This window comes from Cricetulus griseus, chromosome 5 (assembly GCF_003668045.3).
Source record: "Cricetulus griseus strain 17A/GY chromosome 5, alternate assembly CriGri-PICRH-1.0, whole genome shotgun sequence".
In the NCBI taxonomy this organism is placed as follows: Eukaryota; Metazoa; Chordata; class Mammalia; order Rodentia; family Cricetidae; genus Cricetulus; species Cricetulus griseus.
Window position 1 is genome coordinate 166,620,086 of NC_048598.1, and position 22,101 is coordinate 166,642,186.

At 35.7% G+C, this 22,101-nt stretch overlaps 1 protein-coding gene across 3 annotated transcripts in view; it reads right to left on the reverse strand.

Moving 5' to 3' along the window:
* The window catches only part of Snx13 (sorting nexin 13), a 103,669-nt gene that overhangs the window by 12,787 nt on the left and 68,781 nt on the right, over window positions 1–22,101 (reverse strand). For 2 of the 3 annotated variants that reach the window (XR_004770030.1, XM_027419753.2), the window contains exons 16-22: window positions 20,882–20,919; window positions 16,169–16,238; window positions 11,306–11,478; window positions 8,385–8,492; window positions 6,656–6,766; window positions 2,100–2,261; window positions 920–991 (exon numbers count right to left, since the gene is read on the reverse strand). Coding sequence is in view for 2 of the 3 variants with exons in the window: in XM_027419753.2 (XP_027275554.1) it covers window positions 920–991; window positions 2,100–2,261; window positions 6,656–6,766; window positions 8,385–8,492; window positions 11,306–11,478; window positions 16,169–16,238; window positions 20,882–20,919 (734 nt within the window). In the remaining variant the exon portion in view is untranslated. The remainder of the gene's footprint in view (window positions 1–919; window positions 992–2,099; window positions 2,262–6,655; window positions 6,767–8,384; window positions 8,493–11,305; window positions 11,479–16,168; window positions 16,239–20,881; window positions 20,920–22,101) is intronic. The other variant, XM_027419754.2, reaches the window with a different exon arrangement.

The following is a 22,101-nucleotide window of genomic DNA, read 5'->3' on the forward strand; positions in this document are numbered from 1 at the left end:
AGTATGCCAATTTACATACAGAGTACAAAAGCAACAGACGGTGGAGGGAGCATTTCAGATGTGTGTACACAAGCACCCCCCCACACACACACACAGTACACATGACAAAGAACTCACACTCAGATTATATGCAGCATCCACACTAATAAAACACACAAAACCAAAGACAGTTTCAACAACAGAAAAATGAGTAAAAGACTGAGACACCCACAAGACAGCACACTGAATGAATGGCCAACACACACGAATCTATGTGAAGTGCAACCACGAGAATTACAGAGATACAAACGCTTTCTCTTAGCAGAATGTAGAATACTAAAACACTCATGTACTGCTGCTGACAATGAAAGTGGTACAATTAGTTTTGGGAAAGTATTTAGTAGCACATACTAAAATTTAATTTATATATATTTTATGACTTAGGAATTGAAGTTTTAGGTAGAAGAATGTATTTTATCTTTTTCAATTTTAAGATATGAACTAAAATATTCATAGAGTTCTATGTATAATCCAACTTATAAGATTAAATACACATACTATAAAGACACAAGAATATAGAATGATCAACTAAATGACGTCATAGAAGGTTGAACAACAACAAAACAGACTAAGGGAGGATATCCTTTGTAGTTTCATCATCAAGTACAAAGTATGAAAACCAGGGAAAAGGGAGATGAACACATCAATGGTGGAGGGTACAACAGCAAGGGAGGATAATGTTGTCTAGGGCCCAGGTAATTTCTCTTTTGTGTTTGTTGTTTTAAATTAAGAATGTTGATATCAGAAACATGTTCAGTCCATAAGAATTTAACCACATTTAACCCAATATGGGAATATGAATGAATGAAACATGGGTATTTATTTTTAAAAAAATCTGCCAAACATGCTAAAATAAAATTATAGAATAAAATTAACTCACATTGTCATCAAGTTGAGCTGAGACTCGACAATGCTCAGGATCTGAATCAGTCTTTGTAATTAAAGGAGGCACCTATACATTTAAAATAATAAAAAGTTAACGCACTAGCACGGTGAAAAACCTAGCACCATCAATCAAAACAAACACCAGCATTTGATTTGATTTTTGGTGCAACATACTGACAAACCTTAACATTCTAAGCTTTGACATCAGCATGGCTAGGGAACAGAGCTCCAGTCTGATTTTACTTTAAGAACTCATGAAACTATGTTAACGGGCTTAAGCCATTAACCAATAACTTGATGAGTGGGAAGAAGGAAAAACCAGTGTTAGGTGAAAAACATCTGGAAACATGAGAAAGATGATTATGACCATGGTATTCTTTGTATCATTCATGTCAGTGTTCACTTTCCACAACTAAATCTAAGGACAGAGCACCCCTGAAAGTACAATGTTTAACAGAGAAGGAACTGCCTCTAACACTAAGGAAAATCTGTGTCCAATAAATACATGTATGAGTCACTCAGAATCACATGAAATTAGCTATTACATATGTTTACAACAACTCAAGTGTTAGGTTTAGGGTTTGTCTTTTTTTTTGGTTTTCCTTTTTTCTTTTTTCTTTTTTTTTCATTTTAAAAAGAAAAAAACTATGCCTAAATTATTTTAAAAGTGTAAGTTAGAAATACAACAGAGGTACTTGGTCCAACCCCATTGTCTAGGAATGTGATGTGCATACCCCTGTACCGCCAGGGGTATGCACATGAGGACACAGCAGCACACCGACAGAGCAGGGAGGCCTCTCCTGACTTTGATCAGATGGGCCTCCACTGTTTGAATCAGGAGAAATTAGACTTCAAACATGAGTGAATATTAAGTATAACACACTTGCAAATGTAACTATTTATTTGCAAAGAAATGTACACCATTAAAGAATCAAAACAGTCCAGTGTAGTAAGTTGATACTAACTTTGCTAATTTTACATATTTATTGTAAATGAATTATAAAAATTCTAGCACAATTGACTGATGAAGGATTTCTAGTGTCTGCTTCTGACATAATTTTCCCCTTTAGCTTTTCTTTTTTATGGGCATATGTCTGAAAATTTGAGGAAGCAGCACAATGCATTTTAGCTGACATAACAACAATTTGCTTTACATACCACTGGAATCTTCTTACCTTAAAGAATGACTGCTTTATGTCTTGGCCTAACCTCTCTGACATTCTGCCTACATTGTCTGACATTTTTGTCACTCCTTCTGCCAAGCTATCAGGAAGGGCTTTGACTGCATTTGAAACATTCCTCATAGAGTTGCGAAGTGGATTTACAAAAGTGTCCATCTAAAGCGGAAAATATATATATATTCAGATCAGTTACACAACTCAGAAGCCTAAGAAAATATAGAATGCAACCATAGGAAGACAAAATGATTTTCTAGTCAACAGTATGCCAATCATTTATACATACACACACACACACACACACACTGTCTACTTGGTATACCTTAAAAATATATCTTAACAACGCATATACATGATTTTAAACTTTGAGGAAGTTACTGTTAGGATAGGAATATATAAGCCTTCATTGTTTACTTACTGAAGAAATTCTGAATACCTTCCAAAACAAAAAATGATGCAAGTAGAATTAACCATTGCATACTTCCACCATAATCCAAAGCAATGATGAGATTTTTGCCAAAGAGCTACAGAGAGAGTAGGATTAGCCAAGAAAGAGGAGTTTGCTGCAGTCAGCAAAGCCAGAAGAGTGGAGTCACCTAGGCCTTTTGACATCAGATATGCAACTACAGGATTTGCAGTTTCCCTCCTAGATTTCAGTCTTGCTTTTGGTCCAGTTATTTCCTCACTATTCTTTCAATCCTATTTTTGGAATGGTAACGTATATTCTCTGAAATTACATGTTCGAAGTTTGTTACTTGTTTTTTAATATTTACAGGGGTTTACAGTTAAGAGACTGGACTTTGTGTTGAAATTGTGAAAGACTATGGGAAATAAATGCCACAAGCCTACTGGGGCCAGAGAGTGGAATGTGATGCTCTGAGTGAGAATGGGCCATATATTTGAATACTTGGTCCACAGATAATAGAATTGTTTGGGAAGGATTAGAAACTATGGACTTGTTGGAGGAGGTGTGTCATTGGGGTGGGCACTGAGGTTTACAGAGTCATACCATTTGCAGTATGCTCTCTGCCTCCTACTTGAAGGTCAGGATTCAACCTCCCAGCTGTCTCTGATGTCATACCTTTGCTCTGACACAATGAACTCTAGCCCTCTGACACCATATGCTCCGGAAATTTTTCATCTAAAAGTTGCTTTGGTATTTTATCACAACAATAGAAAAGTAAATAAGAGAGTCACCAATAAAGCTGATAATGCTTATGGAATATGGAATTGTTATTGGCTACAGTCAGGAAGAATGTTAACAAAGGGGATTAGATTCAGGTTTCTTCTTTGGAAAAGAAAAAATGGAGCTACAGATATGATAGAATACACGGGTAAATTTCTAAATCTACTATGAAAAGAAAAAATGGAGGATATAGATATAGATAAAAAGGTAGATTATTGAATCTACTTTTCAAAAGCAACTACTAGTTCTAAGTATTTTATACTGGATTGGACTTTTGTATATTGTGTACAAATTTTATCTATTGATACAAATTTGAAATTAATTTGGTTAAAACATACTGTCCATGTGTTTCTAATCTTGAGCTATCTTGTATCTATACAGCTCATTTAACACTGGAATGCAAATTTCTAGTCCTTGAAAGTTACCGTTGATAAGGAAACGCAGGTTAGTAATTAGTCACTTACTACAAATGAATTTTTGTTGTCATATTAGGTACATTTACAAGGTCAAACAGAGACATATTTTAGATAGACAGATCATCTTCAAACAATTCAGTAATCTATAGAATATAAGATGTTTTAATAACATGGGTTCTTTTATTTTAATGACAATGTGACATGTCTGCTCCTGGCAGCACCAATCTACTTCAGAGAAGATGATGGGCAGCAAAGAAACTCCACATGGAGTCTACTTTCTTTGTGGAAAAAGTAAGCCACTGGGCAAGAAAGTGCCCTTTCCTCCACTGATGACAGTATGCTGTCCAAATTGGACAAGCAGGACACAAAAGAGTGACTGCCAAACCTTGCCAAGACAAAGCAGAACAGTCCTTCAAAAATCCTACTTCACAGAAAAGTCTGTCAAATATTCTAGGCCTGTAGGCTAAAGATGGATGTCCCAACATTGCAGAGGACCTCTGTGTGACCTTATGAGAATATCTATCAAATAGCTATCATATTTAAAACATGCAATTAAAGAGAAAATTGCATCTCTCTAATACAAGACAATATTCACTAAAAATACCGTCACAAGTATAAGAGTCCACTCTATGATTACTTCTACAAATACAGGATTTGTTTTAAAAAACAGACCTAGAAAGTGTTCTGAAATCTTTTGCAAACAGGTAAGAGGCACAGGAGTGCCATGGAGTGCCAGCACAAGCACACCTAACTCATATAGCTTCCTGTTGTTCAAGTGGCCAGCTCTACGCAATTCTGTTCTAGTAACGGAACACACAATGGAATTTTGACTTAAATTTATATTTCTCACCATGGCTAAAATGATGTCACATCACAATATAAGAGTAGATAGAAAGGCACATCACACTGAGAGAAAGGCTGCTTGGTACTTACTCTATGAATTATTCTACAGGGTTTATTTTAAAGAAATAATCAAAAGTAGTAGTTTCTAAAACAGTTCTTAAGTTATGAAAAGCCTCTCATAAAATGCTATTTAGAAGGCTCTTTATTTTTATTAATAATTAAAAATATAAGATGCAAACAACATACATGTACTACTGCTGATTATTTAAAGAGTGTATATTTAACATAAAATTTCTATTATCTCAGAAGACTTACCAATTATTTAGTTACAATTAATATAATCATAAAACAGAAAATAAGGAAAATACCTAAAAGAAGACTGGAACACAACTCTATTAACATTTAAGGATGAATAATGAATGTATCACTATAGGAAAAAAGTATAAAAATATACACATGCATATATGTGTATATATATATATATATATATATATATATATATATATATACTCATATGTAATATATACTATTTTAAAATCAATATATAGAATTTTTAAAAATATTCAACTTAGTAATGTTAGCATCCATTATGTGGTAGTTTGAAAGAAAATAGCCCCCAAAGGGTGTGGCAATATTAGGAGGTGTACTTTGTTGGTGTAGGTGTGGCCATGCTGGAGTAAGTGTGTCACTGTGGGAGTAGGCTTTGAGGTCTCCTGTGCTCAAGCTATGCTCAGTGTGGCACCTAGTTCACTTCCTGTTGCCTGTGGATCAAGATGTAGAACAATCAGCTCTTTCTCCAGCACCAAGTCTGTGAGCATGCTGCCATGTTCCTACCATTATGGTAATGAACTAAACCTCTGAAACTATAAGCCAGCCCCAATTAAATGTTCTCTTTTGTAAGAGTCGCCATGGTCAAGGTGTCTCTTCATAGCAACAGAAGCCCTAACTAAGATATATTAAGACGTTAAAATCCAACAGCCTAATCATATGAACTCCTATTTATAATTCCTAAATAGTCTTTTGTGTCAATTGCTTAATCTCCTTTCTATTTTCAGTGACAAGGAAGGACTTGGAAGGATGATTGAAACTTTTCAGTTTTTATTTTAAAATCAACTAAGATTTCCAAAACTTTGCAAAGGGTTACTGCACAACCGCCTAAGTCCTATTATTACTTGTGCTGCTGCTGCTGCTCTTAAACTTAACAATGAACATTCATAGTTATCTGTAAGACAGGCTTGAACAGAGAATGATATCTTACTTCATTTACATTTTCATTTCTTGAGAAAACTAAAGTAATGCAATGAAGGTTGCTAGCAAAGAAGCAACAGAGCTTTGAGTACTTTCAGAACTCATCCTATTTAACATTTTTTCCTCATCTTTAATTTAAATAAGACATTTCCTCCCAATTAAAAAAATTACAACTTAAAATAACAAAAAGCTCGCAACCTATTTCAGGTAAACTTTTCCTAATGGACTATTTAAAAGCCATTTTATAGGCAAAGACAAACCAGGCTCATTTCTGTTTGTGATTACATCTGTTTTTTAAGGACTGGTTATGTCCCACCTGTAACTTTAACTACAAATGGTTCTGTACTGCCTGTTCTAAGAAATGACAGCCATGTCTCTATTTCAAAAATCTGCTACAACCACCTTGCAACCCCTACCTTTGTTTCAAAAGGTTGTTATAACTACTTTATGATCACCTTGTAGTCATGTGTTTGTTTCATGCTAATGTACATCTTCTGTAACCCCACCTATTTTGTCCAACAAATCCTCCACATGGAAACCTCCTACCCCTGAGCAATAAAAACCCTGTCTTCGTTACATCCAAACTGATCTTCTGAAGACCACTTTTAGGGAGAGACAGCCCATGTACACAAATATAAAGAAGCTTGCTTTAACTAACTGCCTGATTAATTTGGCCACGATGATTTGGATTAGTGGTCTTTGGGATTAATAGATACTCTAGGCAACAGTGCACTGATAAGCCAACAATGCCAAAATGCACTTAACATATCATTTTTAAATGTGAGCAAATCTGTATTTTTCTTTTATTAAAAAGGAACCATGAAAGACTATCTTAAAAGGAAATCCAATATCATGCTTACCTTGCGAGCAAAATCACCTTTCCCTTTACTGTAGGCTTTGTTCTCAAGGAAATCAAACACACAGTGAGCCAAAGCTGGGGATGCTTTCATCATTTCGGGGGTCAAGAGTAACTAATAGGAAAAGAATGGCATTTTGGATGGTCAGACAGTGGAACAAAATCTTCATAATTTCATTTTGTAAAAAGTTAGAATCATAAAATACTTTAACTTTATTCTACTTAATGACTCCACAACTCAAACACATTAGAAAGCTGAGACATTTACACAATAATGCTAAAGTTTAATGTTAATGAAAATAGAATTTTATGATATAAAACTTCCAAATGTTATAAAGTCCAAAACAAAATATTGCTTACATAAATGCTAATGAATTTCATAATGTAGCTTAGTTCCTTCTACACCACAAGTTGTGATATAATGAGTTCTTGAGCTAAAAGTATACAGTAGAGCCACCTTCAAAAATAGACTTATAGTACCTCATTTGGGAAAAGTCATTTTATCAACTGTACAAACATGACTGCTAAAGATCTTATTGGAAATAAAACTGAATATTTTTGGAGAAAAATGTTTAAGAAGAGTTTTAGAAATGCAACATTCATGCATTCAGCCTCAGGCTAGGAAAAAACAAATGCCAGAGGCAGCTGCTTTGCCGCCTTCTCTTCCTGTCCTTTCAGTCCACATACAGAGAAGTACAATTGTAATCACATACAAAGCCAGTCACAGATGGGAATATTTAATAGAAAAAATTAAAAAAAAACACTTCTCAACAAAATATTCAGTATATTAGCTTTGAAATTTCACTAGATTCTAAGGGATAAGTTTTCTAAATCTTTTTTCTAAAACAGCCATATAGCAATTATGTAGGTTATAACCACGGAGCCTCTACTATAACTACTCAAATCTCTTGCTTGAAGAAAAAGAAAAAGAAAAAAGAATAGAAAGAAACAAAACAGCTACAGGCAACAGATAAAAGTTCTCAGTTCCAAACAGGTGCTATTTTGCTGTCGTTTGCTAAGAAATGGAACACTGTCAGCTATGGTGACACCCTTCTGAGCCATGCAAACACATTATCTGCACTAACTAGGATAAAGTGAAAAAGTTCAGTACTCTAGCTGGGTTCTGGGTATTCAGGTGTAAAACATATTTCTGGGCATTCTACCAGCCTGCGTAATATGTAACTTGTAAAGTATGTTTTGTTATTTCCTATGAGGAAATTTTATGGTCAAGAAGCATCTTCAGCTCTAGTCCTCTCTTAAACTATTCAAAGAACAAAAATATGTACTGGTTTTTGTGGCGACCTGAAAACCTGGGAACCCTGAACTGTCAGGTATACCAGATGATATTTACAATATCTGAATACAGATATATCCACAATAATCTGGAAAAGATGTTATGCATACTCATCTAAACATAAAGAAGCAAGTCTTGAGTGCTTAAAAGAAAACATCTAAGTATATCATTAAATACAGAAATAGTTAATAAACTATTAAAACGACTATATGTCACATTTAATACTCTTCAAAACTGGTTATTAGTCCACTATTACAGCCAAAATACTCAGTTGTGTTTTTGTTCTTACCACTAATAAGACTGGAGATGGAGCCCAGGGTCACAGGCATGCCAAGCATATGCTGCACCAATAACTCAGTAAGGAACTCAGTAATGTAACTCAACAAAGAAATCTACTCTACACATGTGTCAACTACAGGAAATAATAAAATGGTCTTACCTGCAAATAGGCATTTAAATCCTTTTTCCTCTTTTCTAGAAAGTCTCTGTCCATGTTGTTAAAAGTCTTCTTACCAGGGAGCTTCAATATGCTTGACAGATTTTCAAACTAGAAGACAAAACATATTCAACACTTCTCTTTGTAAGAGAAATAATTTCCACATAACAATTTCCCTACGTGTCAAAATATATCTTCAGATAACCAGAGGTTATATTTTTTTTACAGTAAACAAACCATCAAAAAATATTATCCCCAAATCCAAATATACAGCTGCCTTTCTTGACCCTAAAGAACACAGAATGAGGGACCACAAAGGCAGGCAGCTGATGAGAGTGGACATTCGGCCATGGGAAGTTTCATCCTGGTGTTCTAATTTTAGGATTATTCAAAATTTCATAACAGTAATTAATACTTTTCTTGGCAACCATCTGACTCATGAACAGAGTGTTAAAGATATAAAATTTTAGTCAAAGCTATGACATTATGGCTTGTTAAAAATCTAATAAAGATTAATATTAATATTAATGACAATAAAGCAATCACTGCAATATATATCTTTAAAAAGCAGAGAAGACAAATTACTAAGTATAGCCAGCAACTATATAACAACTCTGTATACAACTATAATAAATATTCGATCTTTCCTCATCACCATTGGAAAAATAAGCTCACGGATTACACTATGAAAAACACCTAAGAGTCATGCTCATGTTAAAGCAAAATAGCAATGTAGCCTTTAGAGACTTGGCATTTAGGTGCCTCTTCATGGGCCATGATGGTAATCTTCTACACCATCTCAAAGACAAGCTGTTACTATAGAGGTTGCTAAAATGCCCTGAGAGCAGGACTGAACTATGAATGGCCTGGCCAACTGCCAGTACCTGAAGCTTTAGGCAGTCTCCTTCCTCTTTCCATATTACATACATTGAAGCAACCCAAGTTTTTAAAATCATCCTTTGTTTAAAATACATTATCTCTATGAAGAAAACCAATTCCTACTGCAGTAGTAATGTGATAAACTCACAAATTTGGTTACACATAACTCCAATATGTAACCTCTTCCCCCTTTTTAAATTAAACTGTGGAAGTCAAAATCCTATGCTGCTTTAAAAGATAGACAATTTCCTAAAATATTATTTATGCATATGGCTCTAAATTACCCACTCAGTTTCCTGTCTTACCAAGGAGCAAGGGTCTGAAACACATTTCCCAAGCTCACATGCTGAAGGCCTCACATCTAGTACCCTATGTTGTACTCATGGAAAACAGGTCTTTAGTGAGGGAGTAGGCTGTAAGCCAACCTGACTCTGTGCTCTCCTTCTCCATAAATGTAAGACTATTTACTAAGGCCTTTAAAGAAAATAAATGATAGTTCATTTATTTTGACTAAGAAAAAACATTACTCAACAAATTAAGCAAAATGAAACCAATTTTAAAATCATTTCACTTTTAAGTACTACTTATTTATTTTTGTTAAGAGAAAAAAATTGCAACTATTTGTACATAGAAAAATGTTCTATAAAACCAAATTCCCATTAATTTGCACTAAGTGAAACTATTCTTGGCCATTAATAATTTTTAAAAACTTATGATTGGCTCAAGTACATGAAAGAGCTATTTGAGCTGCCTGCTTTTAGACAATGATCTGATACATAAGAAGTAAGCAGTTTTTCCGAAGTGTGAGGTGAAGACTCCTTCATAAAAGGTCTATTAACACAGGAAAACATAAATGAAAAGACATGCCCAAAGACAATTACTTGTTTCATTAAAAACAGTCCTATAACCGATGTTCTGAAGTTGATCAACACCTCATTTTTTTTGATAAATTTAAAGCTATTAGTTTATCTTACTCTATCTGCTAAATACTTTAATGAGATTATCATGGTACCAACCATATTTTTCCAAATATATTAACTGAAAAGAATATTTTCTGATTTCTATAGTACAAAGCCATTTGGAATCCAATTAGGCATTATTTATTCTATTGGCTTAATACTACTTATAAAACTAAAATTTCAAAACAATCAGCAACTTTCAAAAGTGAAAAAAAGCTTCACAGATTACCTATTGCATCTCACCTGGTATGGTTTTTTCTAGGTTAACAAGAAGAAAAAATAACTTTTCAAAAATAATAAAGGGAAACAGTTTCTTTTCATTTAACTTTAGAAGTCATTATAGTTATTTCTACAAAATAGGATTAACTTCAGTAAGAATTGAAAACAGTATTTAGTTAATGTCAAGCTCATTTTAGATTGTGGTTCATGATAACTTATTCAAAGTATGCAGGTTTTGGCAACATTGTTGGATAAAGTACCATTCAAAATAACTGCAGCTTTGAATTATGCCTCCCAAACCACCACTGTGTTCAAATGAGTTCTAGCAGTCTCCTTCCCTGCTGCAAGCAACACCTCTGCACAGCACAGGGTCCCCCCTCCCTTCCTCTCCATCCACCTGTTTTCTCTTGCAGATCGGAAATACACATCCATTTAACTTTTCCATTTTACAGTACCACTTTACAATAAATTAGACTGGGCTGAAGAGATGGCTCAGTGGTTAAGAGCATTGGCTGTTCTTCCAGAGGTCCTGAGTTCAATTCCCAGCACCCACATGGTGGCTCACAACCATCTATAATGGGATCTGATCCCCTCTTCTATCATGCAGATGTATAGGAAGACAGAATACTCATATACATAAATAAATACATGCATCTTAAAAAAAATGAGACAGTGGTTCAAGTGTCTGCAACTGATTTTAGTGGCTCATTGCGCAAAATCATGCCACCAATCATGCCAGTTATATAAAATATCAGTACCTTATTTTTTCTCATTAACTTTATTCAGTGTGAGCATCTTTAGAGAAATGCAGATCCAAAGCTGAACCAAGAAACAGTATAACGGCCACAAGCTTTACAAACTCATTACCTGTTCAGTGATTCTCATGTGGAAGTCATGGAAGTCACTATAACGCCGATAGGTTTTCCACATCTCCTCAGTGTTTAGGTTGCGCCGGTGTACAGTGATGGCATATAGCGCGTATGTCTTGCCATGATCATTACAAACGCCTGCCACAGCATATGGGTCATAGTCAGCATATACTAGTCATTTCAAACAAAATGAAAGGAACAAAAGACACAAAAGGAGGAAGATGAAGAACAAAAACAAACAAAAAAAGACAACATGAAATGAAGAATTTGAAATGACAGACAAAAGAATGGCAGCAAAGGATAAAATAGATTCCAATCCTCTGTGCTCACATGTATATGGTATTATAAACAATGACTACAACATAAAACAAGTTAAAGATATGATGTCACCAGCCGCTGGAATTTCTTCCTATGAGCTTTTATTTATCATTAAGACTGTTCCCAGAGTACTACTCTGAGTGAAGCAGCGGTGTCTCCTACATTTCATACACTAGGAACCTCGGAAACCAAACACTAAGCTTTTACTATTTATTTATAGTTAACTCAGGCCTGTTCAATTAGACAACAAAAAAGCCACAGCGTACAGCTTATCTCCTGTAATTCTATTCTCAGAGTTACCAACTATATTCAACAATTCAAAGCGTAGTTTATTCTGGGAAGTTAGCAACAGCAGCAGCAATAAATAAATCAATAAGCCTTCATCCTACTGACTTTCCATACACCATGCAAGCCAGGGAGCCTAACTTAAAGGTGGTATCTGCTTCTACTCTGCACTAGTCTTAACTCAGGTAAAGAGGCTTACTGTTCTACTCCTGAGCAGTGGCCCTCAACCTTCCTAACACTGTGACCCAGTAATACAGCTCCTCATGTTAATGGTGACCCCAACCATAAAACTGCTTCACTGTTCCTTTATAACTCTAGCTTTGCTACTGTTGTGAATTGCACTGTATGTATGTAATCTACAGGTACCTGATATGCAACACCCAAGAAGGTCAGGATGATGCAGTTTGAGAACCACTGTTGGAGGTTTTCTTCACTGCTTTCTTCTCACATGTAACTTAGTATGTGTATACATGTAGGAGTGCAAGCATGTGTGCACACTCATGTAGAAACCAATGGTCAACATTGCCTATCTTTCCCAGGCTCTATTTTCTATTTGCTTGGTTGTTTGGTTGTTTGTTTAAGACAGGGTCTCTCACAGAACCCGGAGTTGTTCATAGAATTGACTAGACTAGTTGACTAGCAAGCCTCAAGGATACTCCACTCTCCACCTGTCCAGCACTGGTTTCCAGGGACATGCTACATTGCTGCAACTTTTACATGGATGCTGGGAATCTAAGTTCCAAGCCTCCAGCTTCTGTGGCAAGCACTTTCCCAACTGAACCACCATTCCCCTCATGGCCTACAGCACCTGTTTACATCTTCCCTCAGTCATTTTTATACCATTGCCATGTGGGGCAGGCACCAAGGCAGTTTAGCCCCTGTACTCAAGTTATTAATTGGGCATTCATCTTAATTTCAATCACCGTATTTTTTATTTTACATTCTTTTATTGGCTCTTCTTTTCATGCTTGCCTTAAGATTTATTCTTCTGAATATTTTTCAACATATTTAAGGACTATCACGATTGTCATTTCTGATTTTTCAGGAACATAGCTTTCCCTTACTGTGGCTCCTATTTCTTCCTGGAGCTGCTTTCTGAAACTCACTTTCAAGCTTACGCATCAGAGTGCCCAGGATTATGAAGAAATGTACCAGGGAAGCTGTTACCACTCTAAGTGATTTTCACACAGGTGGTTGTCTGTATACTTAAATTAAATTAAGCCAACTGAGCGCTGAAGATAGTTTTTAAACATGCTTGTACAGGTATACTGGTATGTACAGATCTTTAAGTTTTTAAATCTTTATCCTTATTCTCTAGGCACTATAGTACAACAATTGTTTATATAGCATTTTGTCACATTGGGTTACCAATCCAGCGATGATTGAAAACATACGGGAGGCTATGCACAGGTCACATGAAATATTCTATGACTTCATATGCAAGAACAGAACATCTGTAGGTGGATTGTGATACCTGAAGATGTTGAGGAATGAATATGCCATGACTTCTGAGGGGCAACTATACTAACTCTCTGTGGATTGAGATGCTGGGTTATATAATAACTAAAGGCCAGTAAAGTGCAAATATACTCATGTAGGCACATACTTTGGAGGGGGTATCAGATACTATTCCCTACTATGACTTCACATTTTTGTCTTTAAAACTAGGTTTTCCTAGTTCTTGTTTGACATAAATCTTCCCTTTATGACACTGAGTAAAGGACACAGCTCTTCTTTTTCTAAACTGGGGTCATAAAAATGCCATCAAAAACAAGATGGTGATCTTCATGTTGCAATGGGCCTCATTGGCATCATTGCTTCTTCACTTCCCAGAACTTGTTTTTCCTCATGGCCTATGGTACCTCTATATTTCTTCAGCTACTTTTACAACATTGCCATGTGTGGAAGGCATTGTGACAGTTTGGACTATTATATTAGCCAAAAACTCTATTACTGATATAATAATAGATTACAATTATAGTATTAGATTACAATTATAGGTGGCAAAAGGAGAGGTTTTAGAACTGATTAAATGTTCTGCTGTCTTTCAAATCATCTAGCAAAGGAGTTTCTATGTACATTCTTAGTAAATTACTTCAATAACATGAAAGTAGGTATCTATATTGGCAAATATACATGAACAAAGCCTCACAGTTAACTATTTACAGCAACTTTTCTAAAATTTGCATTTCCTACTTAAAAGGGTCTTTCCTTCCCTTTACATGTATTACCAATACTTTTTATTTGGCTAATGATAATTACACTGGCGATAATATTAGTACTAGAATACTTTGGTCATCACATTCTACATATACATTTTAGCTGTATGCACTGCTCACACTTTACCAACTTTCTCTTACAGACTCAGGCATATCAAGTAATAGACTGCGTTTTCATCAAGATAAAGATTCAGCTTTTCTAAGCACTGTTGCCAGATCAATAATGGATTGGCTTTATCAACTGTATTCAAGGAATGTTTGGAAAAGATAGTGCAGTAGCCCATCAAGCAACTCACCATAACCAATTACAAATTAGTGAGAACAAGGAGACACCAGGAACAGAAGAGACAAAGCACATGTAGCCAAATCCCTTTTAAAGGGATAATCAAGATGGGTCACAAATTGTTAGAGAAAAGAGACTACCCAGGTGCATGGACAACAGCAAGAATAATGAGGTTAATGTTTTTAAGATTCAGAAAACAGATAATTTGTTGAAGGGATAAGAAGACACTAGAGGTCATAGACCAGTTTTGGAGCAACAGAGTATTGAACTATAGTTTTTATAATAACAGAAATGTTCAGGCCATGAGATTATGGAACAGTGTCCAGGTAGAAAAGTCAGTATCAAACAGGCACCCATGTATGATGCCTGCCACACATAGGCAATTGTTAGTTATGCCTATAGCTAGCCCATGAGATAGACGGGCATTTTTATCAAGGTTCCACTTGACAGGTGAAGAAATCCCAGCAGAAACCTCACAGGAGGTGAGGCTACAGAGTGAAGTCTGAACTCGGGCAACTGGTCAAAAGCTATGCTCTTAACCCCACTATATGATGTAGCTTCCCCAGACTGTCTGTATGTTTGAATGAGAGAAAAAGCCACTTATTAAAAATGTTTTGCCTTATTCTTCTGTGCATTTAAAGAATAATACACTATTGAAAAATAAACAATTGATTAAACTAGAAGTCAGAACAGCCTAAAAAGAGAAATGTTAACACCAGAGACACAGAAGAATGTCCTCTTCTAGACATAAAATTTAATGTTTCTAAGAAATAAAAGACTATTACATGAAAAGACATCCTTCTAATTAGAAGACAAGCCAGGAAAGAAAAAAAAATATTTTCTTTAATTTTTTAAAAAAATTATGGAAGGAAAGGTGGTTCAAAATTTAAAAGGAAAAATAACAAGACCTCTACTTTAATGGACAATGTGTTCTCTAGTGACATCTACAAGGAGAGTAATATTTGTATTCACTACATGTAAAAGGTGAGGGAACAACTGACAGGTAACTTATTCCAGAAATCTAGCAGATAAGAAGAGACAAAATGAGTCTCTAGCTCTACTGAGAAAAAGAGAACAAAGCCATTTTTTTAAAAATGCAGATCATCATTTTTTAAACTAGACTTAAGTAATAAAACCTTTTCAAAATGAAAAAAATGTAGAACTAAAGAAATTTAATTGAGAACACCAATCTCTATATAATTCAGCATTAAGAATAGCAAAAACATCCCTATGCTCTAGGAACAGAGAGAGGCCAGGGAGAAAGCTGCCATTTCTAATACTCCTCAGCGTTATTTATGACTATGCATGGTCCTAGGTCGCTCAACTCATTAAAGCATCTGGGAGGTTCCATGAGGAATGTGCACAAGTCCCATCTGCCCAACTGTCTCTGCCAGCTCTTGAGTACAAGAAAGCAAATACAGATGGGAGATCTCTGTGAAAAAGAAAAGGGAATTCTGAAAGTGAGTATCAGCAAGATTCAAGCAGAAAGAGGAAAAAACTAGCTCTAGAATTTACCTGAAATGACAGTGTTTAGAAGTAAGCATCTTCAAATGTTAACAGTGGCAACTTTCGAGAAGAAAAACATCTAAATACACAAGCAACCAAACATTACAGGACTTAATGAAGAATGTGTTTCAAGAAAAAGAAATTAGAAAATATGATCTTATACCAAGCTGAATGCAACAATAATTGTAAAAGTAACTGGGATGGTGCAATCACCCGTATTTAGTAGAAGCTGCAGCACAAGGCCTCTTACCAGTGTCGGAAATGTAGGCATGAAGCTGTCCAGAGTCATCAGAGGACACATTTGAAAGGTCATCTAAAGACTGGGGGGAAAAATAGGGAAGAAAACTTTTCAGGAAAAGTATTAATAATTCTCTATCAAAGGTCTACCACTCTGTCACCTCACATACATTTTATAGCATGTGCATGGCCCCCACATCTTAGACCAGGATGCTGTGCATTTACACTGAGAGAGCTAGATGAGGGAGCTAAGCTAAGCTCCTGTGCTCCTGGCACTTGGGAAACTGAGGCTACAACCTTGAGTGTAAAGTCTACTAGGGCTACACCCAATACCAGTCTCAAATTTAAACAAAAACAAAAAAGAAACTATAAAGCCAAACAATTTAGTAACCAACTAAACATATCACAATAGCCTCTCCATAACTTATCCACATATAGTAAATTACTTTCAATTACAGACAATATAAAGGAAGAAAATAAAAAGTAGGAACTCTTTACAATAAAAAATATAACCATAAAATACACTACTGACAGATTTACAGTTGTTAGCACAAAAGGAGGGTAATGAAACCTGCATTGTAGGGTATTGAGATTAATGAGAGTGTATGTATAATATTCAGAAAACTGCTCATTATAGTTATTAGCCATTGTGACTACTTAGCAAATGGAAGTGAGTACAGACTAAGACTTCTGTTAGTAAAATTTATAATTTTACAAACAAAATCATTACTGATTGATTAACAATTAATTTAACTACTAAACTAATTTAAGTTTAAATTTTAAATCACTTGGCCATACACACATGCACTCCCTGCCCTTCACACACAAGCACCATGCCAAGGCAGACAGGGCACACAAAGACAACAAGACAAAGCAACCTGAAGCTGCCTTTTCAAGACCCCGAATGCAAGGTTCTCCCTTGAATGCCAACAAGAACAGCAGAGTTGGGAGTGACCCCCATCACTCTCTGGTATAATTGCTATCCTCTACCTAAGACCCACTGTGCAATGTGCTTATACTCAACACATTTTTCCTAGACCTAGGAAATAGGCATACACCTTGATATTTAGACAGAACATACACTCTATCTCTGGCTCCAGGAAAAACCCCTTTGCACTTAATCTCCAGGAAGTTTTGATGCACTAATAACAGTTCCACACCTCTGTTAGGACACAGAGTAAGTGAAGATACCCTGGGAAGAAGTAAAACATGAGACTCCCACTAAAGTGTTTTCTTAATAGACGCAGCACAATTTAGCTATAAGATTATTTTACATATCCAGTATCTACCTGTAATTTATAAACTATGAGTTCTTTCAATAACACAGCACCAAAAAAGCACAAAATAATTTTGCAAAACTAAAGCATAATAATAATCCTCTTTTATACTATACATAATGATAAAAAATCTTCCTAAATATCACTGCAATTATCATACACAAGTAAGTAAAAACTAAACTACAAAATTCCAAATGGTATAACAGTATTAACTCCAGAATTACATCCAATTTGGAAAAAGTACTTTGGTAAAAGAAAATTGTGGTTTTAAAACAAGTGCATTAATATCACCCACAGTTTATAAAGCAATCCTTGAGCTAACGATCTTAAACTTCTTGCAAAGGAAAGAAAATGGTTCTTTTTTATTTTCTAATTTTATGTTACGGCAAAAATTAAATGTAGGATTCTTTTCTCCCTCTTGGATGATTTTACGGACTGCTGTCAAAGTTGACAAAGAAGTCTAGGATTCAAATGATCCTCCTGCCACAGTCTCCAGACTAGCTGGACATATAAGCAGATACCACTGTGTCTAGCTAAAACTAGAAGTGTTCTTTGCTAGCTCAGCAAACACAATTACAATGTCAGTGGTAGAGACAGCAGGAATAATCTGCCTGCTAATCTCAGCTGGATGATGTGTCAAATCTTCACGGCTCAGTATATCACAACCAGTAACTACATTTAGTTTATAATTCTATTTTTAAAATTCACCCAGTCACTAGACTTTTCATTCATAACAGAAAACAAATCTGAGTGACTCCAGCTACATCAAGGCCTGAACTTAAAAAGACTTAAGAAAAAAAAAAAAAACATTACAAGTAACTGACTTCCAATGTGACTTTTGATCTAGAGATTTCTGGAATCCTCTTAACTTCTAAAAGCACCTACTTCAGACACGGAACAAAAGAATCACATTTTACTATTGTTTAAACATTTGTATAAACACTATAAATATGAATATTAGAAAATTCCAAACTGGGAAAAGTTTCCAAAATTTACAAACTTTACATATATATATATATGATGAAAGTTATTGTTAATACTAAATGTTCTAAAAACAATTCCTTTTTATTTTGACACATTTATTTATTTATTTAGTTCTAGTTAGGGAACAAGCTTGTTTCACATGTAAGTCCCTTCTCCCTCTCCCTCTCCTCACCCCCATCCCTCCTCCCCACCCCCAGCCTACCCCCCACCCATCCACCCACCACTCCCCAGGCAGGGTAGGGCCTTCAAGGGGGGGGGGGGAGGGGGGGGGGCTCTGCAAAGTCCTTCAAATCTTCCTGTGCTGGGCCTGGGCCCTTCCCCATGTGTCCAGGGCCAGAGTGCATCCCTTCACGTGGGATGGGCTCTCAGAGTCCCTTCTTACACCAGGGAAAAATGCTAATCCACTTCCAGAGGCTTCCTAGAGTGTAGAGGCCTCCTTATTGACATCCATGTTCAGGGGTCTGGATCAGTCTTGTACTGGCCTTTATTATGACACTTTTAAATATAACAAGTAAAAATTTTACAAAGCATTTTCAAAGTTAAAAAGAATCTGGCATGCCTATGGCTGATCTGCTTTAGTTGTTTTGCAAGTTAGACTAGACTCTGTGTTGAGAAGAACATTTACTCCATTAGTTATTTCCAAATAAGGAATAGTATAGCTGCCTACAGATCTCAAAACCCATTAAAAATCACAATAAACCTCTCAACTTATTAGAAAATTTGGAAGAAAAATAGAAAAGGTCATCCTTTACCTCTGGGCTGTCTCTAAACTATAAACTGAATATTTCACAGAACACCCATATTTCCTCTTAATAGGACTCTAGGAGTTAAGTTATTCAATGGCAAGAGCAGATACATAAGAGAAATAATATGTTCATTATTGAACACACAACCAATTATTGCCACTGGAGTTTATATGCTAAACACCTATCATTCTTAATTCTCTAAATAATAAAATGTAATTGCCATAAAATTCTGAATAAAAAACCCTTTTTGTAAGGAGTTGAATTGTTTTGACACACACTCAAACACATATGTGGTAGGCTGAATGAGAATGTCCTCCACAGGTGCATATGTTTATGTGCTGAGTTCCCAGTTGGTGAGCTGTCTGGGGAGGAGTAGGAGGTGTGGGCTCACTGGAGAAAATGTATCACTAGGAGGGGGCTTTGAGGGTTCCCAAGCTCAGACCAGGCCAGTCCCTTGTGCAATATTTAACTAGGTAAAGATGTGTTATGCTTCAGAATATTACTTTTCCTGTGTAAAGGTGTGTTAAATTTTTGTTTAATGATGTAAAGATGTGTGTTTAATTATGTAAAGAAGTGTTGCATTTGTTTCACCTTGCCTGCCTAAGGCACCTCATTGATCTAATAAAAAGCTGAATGGCCAATAGCATGGCAGGAAAGGGCTAGGCAGGCCTGGAAGGCAGACAGCATGAATAGGAGGAGAAAGAAGATTATGAGGGCCAAAGAAAGGGACATGCCCAGGGCCACCAGCCAGAAGCTGCCAGCCAGCCACACATGAGAAGCACTCAGAGTAAGATACACAGAGGGATGGAAAGGGAATCAGCCTTGAGGAAAAAGGCAGATAAAGAGAAACAGGATACCTTAAGTTAAAAGAGCCAGCCAGAAATGAGCTAAGGGAGGCCAATAACTCAAAACTAGTCTCCAAGTCAGGATTTGGGAGCTGATTGGTGACTCAAAAGAAAAGACCTGGTACAATCTCTCTCTCTCTCTCTCTCTCTCTCTCTCTCTCTCTCTCTCTCTCTCTCTCTCTCTCTCTCTCTCCATCCCTCTCTCTCCCCCAATCCCTCTCTCTCTCTGCCTACACATTAAGATGAAATTCTCAGCTACTTATCAGGCATCATTTCCACCTGCATGATGATAATGAATTAACTATCTGAAGCTGTAAGCAAGGCCCAATTAAATGCTTTCTTCTAAGAGGTGACTGAATGAATAATGGTGTCTCTTCACAGCAATAGCACAGTAACTAAGTTGAAAGTTATCCCAACTACTTACCATTTCTTTTAAAAGTGGGAGAAAAATGATTTAAAGCTTTAAGGATAATAAATACATCAATATAGTGTTCAAAAATGACAAACTAATTCCTTTTTTTCTTTTAAGGATATGACTTCAGTGTATAGCTCTGGCTGTCATGAAACTTACTATGTAGACCAGGCTGGCCATGAGATTAGAGATGTCCTGCCCTGCCTCCAATATGCCGTGATAAAGAAATCAATCCCTTTATAAAATTCAACCGCAGCTATACAGATGTGGTCTAATCCCCATTTCTTACAAGTGAAAATTCAAAGTCGCAGATGCCTTATAAACTTAACTTTTCTTTAAAAGCACAACAATATCTTTTCATTTTGGGGGGCGGTTTGAAGCTTCTTATTTACAAGTATCAAAAGCCTGTCACATTATTTCCAAGTTACTTTACTAATTAAAGTATCCATAAATAGTACTTACCAAATTTATGCTTCCTGTAGGAGACCCATTAAAAGATTCTACAAAAGGAAAATAAAGCTTAAATGCAGCAATATTGCTTAATATTATACAGCAAAAACTGTACTAAACTGTTGCTTTATGTAGGCCTATGCTTTAAACATAAATAATACAGCTCATATAAAAGCAGAGCAAAGTCACATGTAAGTACCAGTAAGAACCAGTAATCACTTTTACACCTTTTCTCATGTATACTGTGATGTTGGTTATACAATGCAAGTAACTCAGAGTGAAGTCCATTAGGTACCTGCAGAATTATGTTCTTACTTCTGTCTCTGAGGATTAAAAAAATATGATAATAGCAGTCTTGTGAGGTACAAAAATGTGAGGGTTTTAATAATATGTAATCATCAGCTGTTTCCTCATAAAACATTGCAGTCTAAATTCTGAAATTGTTGTATGCAACGCCATCTAATTAAGCAATAATGATGAGAAAACAATTGTGTAATGAAGATTAGGGAAGTATACAGCTAGGCTTTATTATGGGTGATTATAAAGAGACAAAGACAGAAGCAGAAAAGGTAAAGAAAAAAAAAGTGCACAAAATGCTAAGATTCACAACTTTGTAGGCTAACATAATTTGTTTAAGCCTTGGGGGAAAACACAAGTGTTAGAATACGAACCAAAAAATGTAAATAAACATTAGCAAGTAAGTCAAACAAAGATTATTAACACTAATGACAAGCAATAATCTCTTCTCTCCTCTTGGGTTTTACTTTGTCTCTGCAATGGTAAAACACTACTCAAATACAATGTAATGTACCTTTTCTAAGCCTTAGTAAATGTATAAATTTGATTAGTTAAATGAATCTTCAAATAGACTGCATTAGTTGTACAGTTCTAAGAGGGGCAGCTGTTATTGTCATCTATGTTGAATAACTCTTTATACAAAGAACACTTCTTAGTTCCCCAGATCTCTAGTCATAGAGAACAAATGGGAATTTCAACTAGGAATATTCTAAGGTTCATAAGCAGATGATGCTTAAAAATAAATATGCTGACTGTCCTCATTATGTGATTAATATTTCCTACCCCTTCTGTGGTCACCTAAGAAGAGTTTCAGAAATAAGTCATAGTATAGAAAGACATAGGCTGTAAGAACTCAATTTGAGAATGTTGGACCTGAAATCCAAATATCAAAGACAATAAAGCTGACAACCATTTAAAATCATGTTGCATAGTAT